This window comes from Rhinichthys klamathensis, unplaced genomic scaffold, assembly GCF_029890125.1.
Source record: "Rhinichthys klamathensis goyatoka isolate OS25496 unplaced genomic scaffold, OSU_Roscu_1.1 h1tg000019l_1, whole genome shotgun sequence".
Taxonomy (NCBI): Eukaryota; Metazoa; Chordata; class Actinopteri; order Cypriniformes; family Leuciscidae; genus Rhinichthys; species Rhinichthys klamathensis.
Genome location: NW_026606570.1, coordinates 330,986 through 340,241, shown reverse-complemented (window position 1 = coordinate 340,241; position 9,256 = coordinate 330,986). Strand labels below are relative to the sequence as shown.

Here is a 9,256-nt window from a genome sequence, read left to right as displayed (position 1 = left end):
TCAAATGTGTCTGTCCATTAGAATGGACAGTGGGTTCGAAAGCCTGTTACTGAAATCACATGTCCAGTAATGCTGATTGAAATTTCTTATATAAAAAAATCTATATCACAGTACCGATACATTTTTAAAACTTTTTCATATGCAGAATATACAGTTCTTGAAGTGCTTGAACATATAGCTGATGAAAATATCTCAGATGTTGACTTTATGTGGAGTGATGAGGAAGATGGAGATGTAAGAAAAATATCCGTATTTAAAACTTTATAAAGTAAAATAACTAGCTTCCGGCCAAATGAACATACGGATTTGACTTCAATCTAAAGCGCAACTTGAGTATGAATATGTTTCATATTTTATTTTATATTAATATTTTTTTATGGATATGCACTTTTATGATGGATAGATGCACTTTTATGATGGATAGATGCACTTTTATGGACTTCCAAAACAGAAACAACCATTCACTGCCATTATAAAGCTTGGAAGAGCCAGGGCATTTTTTTTATATAACTCTGATTGTGTTCGTCTGAAAGAAGAATGTCATATACACCTAGGATGGCTAGAGGGTGAGTAAATCATGGGCTAATTTGAATTTTTGGCCAAAAATTATATTTGTCATCACTTACTCACCCTCATGTTGTTTCAAACCTGTATGAGTTTCTGTATTCTGCTGAACACAAAATAAGATATTTTAAAGAATGTCGGTAACAAGACAGTTGACAGTAGCCATTGACTTCCATAGTATTTTTTTTCCTACTATATATTTTCCTAATAACTATATTATATTATTATAATATTATCATTATTAGAAACTATTTTGAAAATTACAATAATATTTAGCAGTAATGTATCAATATAGATATTACAGTACAATACCGTATAATTAATTACAGCAGAAGCAGACCAAATTACGAAATACAGTAAAAATACAGTAAAGTACTATTTTGTAGTCTACAGTACTGATCTTGTGCACTGTAAAGTGAATTACACTACAGTTACTGGAAATCGAAATACAGTAACTTGCTGGCAACCGTGCTGCCAGTAATGTACTGTAAAAATACAAGAAAACCGTTAACAGAGAAATTGTTTCAAAGATGCACACTGGAAATGACTCTAACGTGAATGCATTCATTGATTCCTAGGTTTATTTTGTTATGAATAAACAAATGTGCGATCTATAAAGCAAAAACCTTACAATTAAAGTTGCAATGTTATAATGTTCAAGTTTTTGATCTAAAAAAAAAGAAAGATGCATACAGAAAATGACTTTAATATGACCATATTGATTGATTCAAAGATATTTAGTTTGTCACAAACAATGTGCAATCTGTAAAACAAAAACCTCAAAATTAAAGTTGAAATGGTATACTGCTGAAAAGTTTTTGACCTTGACAAAAAGCTTAAAGTATAGACCAACAAATTTAATGTTTATTAATTTATTTCATGTTGGTACATTTTTGGGAAGTACACCTGTTTTGACCTGACGTCCATTGGAATGGACAAAAAAAATTACAATGAAAGACAATATTTTTTTTATTTTTTTTCATTTGGTCTCATTAATAGAAGCCTCATGAGCTGGGAAAATGTACTTTTATATTTTTCAGAAACTTGAAACATAATTCAGGTCTGAAGGGGTTAATGAGGTACTGCAATCAGCAGACATCATTGTAGAGGAACGGAGCAGACAAGGCCACTTAAGAAAAGTGCAGGGCGTGTGCTGCTTACGATTGATTCAGCGACAGTGAGGGCGGGGCCTTGATTTCGCGGCTTTACTTCCTGCTCACGACTGCGCATGACTGGTCCCGAAAACGCTACTGCGCAGACTCAAGTTCCAATATGTCAGCGCCATATCGGGACACTGGCGGCTTCCTATGGCGGCTTCAGTTCTCTCCGGTTCTCTCCAATGGAAAAGAGCGAAGGGGCGTCGTCCATCTTTTTACAGTCTATGGTTAGACTACACGAAACTTGTCTTCCTCTAGGTGGCGATTGGTGGATCAGAATGGCAAATTTTCCATTTAGTCCGAATCACATTTCAGTAAGTTTTGTCTTATTGGGGACATCAGTGCTATAAAAAGTATAATCTTGTATATATATATTTTATCAAGCTCTCGTACCTGAGATATAAATAAAAATACGTTAATGTAGGCTTTACAAAATTTCTGAACCTTATCATTTAATCACAAACGACTATGATTGATCCATCCTAAGCAGCGCGGAGAAAAGTAACAGGTACCACTTGATAGAGCTGGCTATATTTCATTTTAGCAGTGACTTGAATAATGCTTCTTAGTTACCATTCAGTCATACAATAAAATATACAGAGTTAAAATAAGAAAATGTATACTTATAGTGAGTGCCTAAGAGACTGGGGCCTATAAGCCACGCCCGTTGTTCAACCTCCGTTTCATTCTAGTTGTCATGCTGGCGCTTTCCCATTTTTCCTATGCATTTTTCTGCGATTTCATTAGTCTTGCTGCCTCTCGGCCTCCGTAGAATGTATCCAGTTTCAAGGGTCTCGCGATATTTCTCGTGGTTCGTATGTGAAATCTCACGATATTTCCCCGGGCTCCTATTAGAAGGTAAATAGCTCATCTCAGCTAGCTTGGTTCATTACAGCTGCATATCCACCGCTGTCAAACCCATCCGTTCAATAACGATCTTTTAAAGATGTAGGTTATCATTATTTGTTTGCCTTCAACCATCACTGCGAGTGATATATGTAAGGTAAAATCAATATCACTGGCGCATTTAGTACTCGTCATCATATGCTAACTGACAGCTCGCTTGTTTATACTTACAAATTAAATTCTTCAAAATGATGGACGTAAATTTACTAATAACATGTTTATCTGCAGTGTTAACCTAGATTATAATGTATATTTATAATATAGAAGCTTTGATGTTAAGGATAGTTAAATAATCCTTTTTGAAGCCTGGATTGATTTAAATGTTATTCATTTAGTCAGTAAGTTAGCCAACCATGTTTTTGGGCATGGTTGCATATCATGCAAATATCATTGTAGGCTAATATAATAATAACTCACTATAATTGTATACAGTAGAATAGCTTTCTTACTCCATCTGTGTTTCATGGTATCAGTGTTTTCCATACAATTAGAAAGTTGAATTTATTTGCATTTCTTGTAATAGTTGTATTTTGATAATGAAATCTTTCCCCCCATTTCTTCAGGTTTTGATAGAGCTGTCAAATGAATCAGAAGGTGGACCTGATCCATCTCAGAAGGAGCATGATGCTGCCAAAATAGTGAAACAGTCTTCATTGGAGGATTTTTCATAGACTTGAATATCCATTAACTTATTTGAATGCGTCTCTTCACTTCCAGTTTCCTAGGCTAGTGTTTGACCTTAGTCTCCCGAGTAAACAACGCTCAGTGGTGCCCCATTAATAATGCTGTTCTCTTTGCGAGAGCTGGTGCAATGGCTGGGCTTTGCCACATTCGAGCTGTTCCTCCACTTGGGCGCGCTGCTGGTCTTCAGCGTACTGGTGGCCCTGCACATGGACTTGGACAAGCAGACTCTTGAGATGAGCTGGTGGCTTGTCTTCTCACCCTTGTTTGCTGCTGATGGCCTCAGCACCTACTTCACAGCCATTGTATCCATCCGCCTCTATCAAGAAGGAGAGAAGCGTCTGGCAGTGCTGCGCTTGCTGTGGGTGCTGACCGTGCTCAGCCTCAAGCTGGTGTGCGAGGTGCTGCTGTGCCAGAAACTGGCTGAACAGGACCAGGCACATGATTTGTGGTTCGGGCTCATTGTTTCCCCGCTTTTCATCCTTCTGCAACTGCTCATGATTCGCGCTTGTCGTGTCAATTAAAGGACTGCGGTCTGCACACATGCCAAGGGACTTATGGGAATGAAATGGACTCCTGCTGGTGTCATTTAAACCAGGAGGAATAAATCGTTGCAAAATCATCGTGACCTTTTTTTTTTTTTAAATGTATTCAACTGAATTTCTGTCTCAAGCATGTAAACATGGTATTTCAAACGATGCAAAGTAATGTGCAATTTTTTTGATTATTATTATTATTGTCCTTAAGTGCTATGAGAGATTTGGTCTGGATTTTCTCTGAATACTGTCAATGTTGCTTTATCTGTGTTATTACCTTTTATTGTTTTTTGTACAATTGTAAATAAACCATCAACATTCAAACACTCCCTGTTCTCTTGATCTTCTTCCTTTGTGACCATGCCTTGAAGTGATCTAAAAGTTACCTATTTTTGTTGTTTGATATTTATGTTTGGTTGGTTATCTTGCGTTAAAATGTAAGTCGTATAATAATCGCTAGATGGCACTGTAGCTTTAACACGTCACAATTTCTCATTTGTCTAATTAAACTGTAGAAATAACAGAGTGTTGTTTGCATTAGATGTCATTTTCCATTTGAGTTATAGAGATTAATAGAGAAACAAAAAGCATTTCTATTTATTTCCTTTTAGCAGGTATATTATAATAACAAGTAATGTTATTGTTGGACTTTGCACTCGGTTTGTGATAGCATAAAATAATTTCCTTGAACATATGTTTAGGCATTTTTAAACAATGAATTGCCACACTGGACATGCAGTACTTATTGCAAGCCATTGTGGCTGTAAATGGCAACAATTGTATTAAAGGTCGCTCACCCATATCTTAAACGAACATGTATTCCTCTCTTCGAAATTATTTTGAGGTCATCTAAATTCACAGCGTAGGCGCATACTAGGCTACAGTTATTGGATGAAGTAGTCTATAAATAACTTGACGCGCTGTACTTATGTCTTGCTAGAATCTTTTTTTTATGTTCCATTTAATTAATATTAAAACTGGATTATGACCAGAACACCAGTTGTACCACGTCATCACTGGAAATTGTTGTACTTATTATTAGATTTATTCAAATAAATATGTAAAATATTTATTTAACCAAATTTTTGATCCAAAAAATAGTATTATTAATAAAGAGTTTTAATGTTTTTGTTAATTTATTTTTCAATAAGTTAATTTTTATCAATATTTAAAAATGTAGGCTAATTGCTTTTTACATTTCTTTCGAAAACAGTAGCATATAGGCTTATAATTCTTTGCAGTTTAGATATTATTTATAATAGATAATTTATTAAGATCAAAATGAGTTTTATTCACCAAGTGTGCACAAACATACAAGGACTGAATATTTTATTTTTCACTTACTTACGTTAACTTTCGCAATGTTAATTCAAATTCCGAAATACTGAAAGGGTTAAAGCTATGGGTGGGTCTCGCTATGTTTGACTGACGGGGCTCGCTTTAATGTTCACAATAGTAGAGGGTAAGTGGGCGGGGCATATGTTAAAACAAAAGGTGTGTCTCAAGTCAAAATGACCAAATGAGGTGTCCACCCTGAGACGAAAGGGTGACGTCACTCTCCGAGGGCGGGGTCGTGTCGGTAGACTGGCACATCATCATCATGCAGGATACATTGTTGCGGCTGCAATGATGTACGAGGACGAATAAGAAGAAGAGCTGCAGGTACAGCGAGAGATTATTCTGTTTCACACGTTTCCCCATAAACCCCGTTTCTCCCATAATGTCGGGCGGAGATCTTCGCGTTCTTCGCCAAGAGCCAGGGCAGGAGAGCCCGAGGATGCCGGCCTGGAAACGCGAGATCCTTGAGCGGAGGAAGGCGAAGGGCGGCGGGTCCGGAGCAGGTGCCGAGTCCGTCGCATCTCGACTTAACGGCGAGGGAACGGCCAGCAACAACAAGGACGATATTACCAGCGCACATTCTAGCAGGAACTATACCGTTACTGCTGCCAAGCGCGCGACTAAAAGCCCGGATCTGTCACCGGTGAAAACAAAAGGGCACTGGCCGTCCGCAGATCCTTACGACTCGGAGGAGATAACAGAAAGAGACAACGGAGCGCAAGAGAGCCTGGTGCTGCAAGAGAGCTTGGGTCCGCTGCAGGAAAACCCATTCATTAAACTGGAGAAAGAACGCAAGAAGCGTCAGACCCAAGAGAACGCCGCGCGTCCCGTTCAGCACATCCTCGAGTTATATGGCAGCGTTCCCGGGATACGGACTATACGCGCTGAGAATATCATCATCATTGAATCCGACCCTGAGTACTTTCCGGAAGGATGTAGTTTGAAGCACGCGTCGAAACTGCAGCAGAATGGCACGGTGAGCGGATATAGCTCTCTCAATGACCTTTTAGATCAGAGAGGTAGTCCTGTTACGGAGATACGCGCGAAGGAAGTGGTTATTTACGATACTGCGCTTAGTAAAAGCGAGGAAAACCTCAGCACGCTGGGACGACCCGCTTCCTCTCCGCTGGAGGGCCAAGGGAGGGTGAGTCGCATGCTACAGAAATTTGATAGGAATTATGGCAGGTTGCAGCCCAAGTCGCGCAGCACAGAAAACCTCCTGGACTTGGACCATACTCCTGTCAGGCCAAGCTCCAGACCCAAGCCAGACGTGGTGCCAAAATGTCCAGTGTCTCCGCAAGCTGGCTCTCCACACAGCAAAGTCTTCCAAAACGCACAGTCTACCGTAATCAATCATCTCGCCTCTCCTTGTGACTCAGGGAGCAGTACGCCTGTTTCCGGGTCCCCTCAGTTAGTGTCTTCTGCACGTAGACGTTTTGAGGGGAGTGGGGGACGAAGTGTCACTGTGCATCCCAAGGAGGACGCTGAGATGTCCCCATCCAAGCCTGTTAGAGAACGGGACTGGGACAGCACAGATGGGGCCTCCAAAGCCAAGGTGCCATGCTCTCCGGAGAGCCACCGTGCCCGTGCCGACTGCACTCCTAGCCCCACGTCACCCCCCTTATCGCCCAGCTTCGAGATCCGGCCATCCCCTCGCCCCGATCTTTCTCTCCTTCCGGCCGGTGATCTACAGGCCCGTGCGCTCGCCAACCTGCGTCTTCAGTCTCGCAATTCCTTCACCGTCATTCCCAAGAGTCGCGCGGCCATCTCGTCACCTGGCAGCACTGCCCCGTCCAGTCCTGTCCTCTCCCCCCCGTCCCCACGACCCCTGGTGGGTGTGGCAGTTTCAGAGCCCGCTGTGCCAACCCCCCTGCCTACTTCTTTCACACCCCTCGGACCAAAGCTTACAGAAAAGGTGACCATAGAAGCCAAAACAGGGTCTCCGCAACATACCCCACCTGCCACACCCACCTCCCCAACCCCATCTTCTCCACCCTCAATTGGCTCACCTGTCAAATCAGCCTCACCCCCAGAGGAACCTCCAATCGATATGCTGCCTATTACGAACATCGATGACGTAGTCGTGGAGCCCATGCCGTCCGTCGTGAGCCCTGCACTGCAGAGGCGCAAAGGGAATACATTTACAGTTGTTCCAAAACGGAGGCCCGAGCCTCAGCCTTCTGAGACCCCGGAGGTTGTCACTGAATCTCCGAGCACGCCACAAGCCCCTTATGCCCATCTGGGCACCCTGATTAAAAAGCGTTACCCTGCTGCAGAAGAGATCGAGGTCATTGGGGGCTATCTTTCCCTGGGGCGATCCTGCCTCTCGAAGACTGGATCATCAGGAAAAAAGGTAAATATGTTATCATATTTAGCATAATATCTAGACTTCACTCACTAGACATGTATTCAATAAATGTTATGTCTTTAAGAAGAGGCTTAAAATGACAGTTCACCCAAAAAGAAATTTACTCACCCTCATTTCATTCAAAACCTGTATTACTTGCTTTATTCTGTGGGGCACACAAGGAAATATTAGGAACCCTCAGTCACCATTTATTTTTATTCTGCCTAATATCCTCTTGTGTGTTCCACTAAAGAAAAAAAGTCATAAAGGTTTTGGCACCACGTGAGGGTTTAGTAAATAATTCCATTTTGAGTGAATTAATCATTTAAGAAGAATTTATCAAATTTAAGAAAGTGTTTATTTAATAAGTTTTTATGTTCTTAATGACTTGAAAAAGACAAATACGTTTTTTTGTAAAGTTTGAAATCTGTGCAAATCCACGCTCAAATGTTTTTAAAAAAAGGCTTTAAGGATGTTTTATAAGACAGTTGTTGGGTGTTTATGACCTGTTCAAAGGTTCACTATATTCTTTACCACTGCATCATTCAAAATGTGTCATCATAGTGCTGTACTTTATTGGTTTTTCTTGTACTAGAAGGTCACTGATCAAGTGGAAACTGTAAACTGAGTATTTGGATCTTGAAAAGCTGTTAAGGTATTCCACTTACATTTTGTAAGCTTGTGGATTTTGAGTTGTTCATGTCACATGCAGTAACAATGAGATACTTCCTGCTAGACATCATCGGTCCAAACAAGTTATAACTGTCTTGGGAGATTCTGTGCTTTATAGTGAAACGAATTTGAAAACTCAAGCAACACTAAACATTTCGAAGGGCAACTTAAAGTAAAAAAACTTTAGAAAACAATATAACAAAAATGCTATATGCAAATAATACAGAAAATGTGACATGTCAAAAACAGCATGTAGTATATGCTCACATTGTGACTTTAATGTAAACAGCAGTAAAAAACTTGCGAGGAGGTCAGGTGATTTATGGTGGAAAAAGAGTCACATGTTCTGTTTGGAGTCAAGTATAGGATTTAGTGAGATCTAATAAAGTTCTCTCAGATTTGTCAGTGAATCCTGAAGGAAATGTGAAACTGCAAACATTAGGGAACCTGTTTATTCTCCCTTTCAAAAACTATTTTGGCATATGTGCATTTTGCTAAAAGGTGACATTTGATTGTATTTGTTTTGTGTCTCATTACTCTCAAGAAATATATCTACATAGTTAGGATTTGTATTTAGAACTGATAACTATTTGTAACTTTACAAAGCCGTACTTGAGGTTTGTTTGACTTGTCGCATAACATGCTTCCATTCACAGTCAAAATCGATCTAAAAACAGGAAACCAAACAAGCACCAATGATCTGTTTCACTTCCTCTACGCAGTGGTGCTGTCAACTAGGTTTATCAAACTAGGTTTAGATCCATAGAATGTATTCAAACTAATGATGGTTCCAGTTGTTTGACATTAGAGTCAATTATTAGAGTTTTACTATTTTTGTTCTTCAAATTTTGTTTTAGCTTTAATATTTTAGCGGTACTGTTAATGGAGATGAATGGAGACACTATTTCTCTGTGAGGATTTTAGCATGCTGACAGCTACAGTAGTTGTGTTATTAGATTGTCTGCACAGTAAACTCTCTCTGATAAGCATCCCTACTACTGCTAAAGCAGCACATTAGTACTTCAAAAATAAATAAATAATAATTTTCAAGAAAA

The 9,256-nt window shown here is 39.8% G+C and overlaps 2 protein-coding genes across 2 annotated transcripts in view; both read left to right on the top strand.

Moving 5' to 3' along the window:
• The first annotated feature begins 2,560 nt into the window (after nt 1-2,560).
• Nucleotides 2,561-4,170, top strand: tmem203 (transmembrane protein 203). The gene is made up of 2 exons (XM_056235842.1): nt 2,561-2,669; nt 3,191-4,170. Exon 2 carries the CDS (start codon nt 3,410-3,412, stop codon nt 3,830-3,832), a length of 423 nt encoding a protein of 140 aa, XP_056091817.1. The 5' UTR covers nt 2,561-2,669; nt 3,191-3,409; the 3' UTR covers nt 3,833-4,170.
• A 1,217-nt stretch (nt 4,171-5,387) lies between these two features.
• tprn (taperin) overlaps nt 5,388-9,256 on the top strand; it is a 36,108-nt gene continuing 32,239 nt past the window's right edge. The window contains exon 1 of the mRNA XM_056235818.1: nt 5,388-7,535. Coding sequence (XP_056091793.1) covers nt 5,565-7,535 — 1,971 coding nt within the window. The 5' untranslated portion in view covers nt 5,388-5,564. The remainder of the gene's footprint in view (nt 7,536-9,256) is intronic.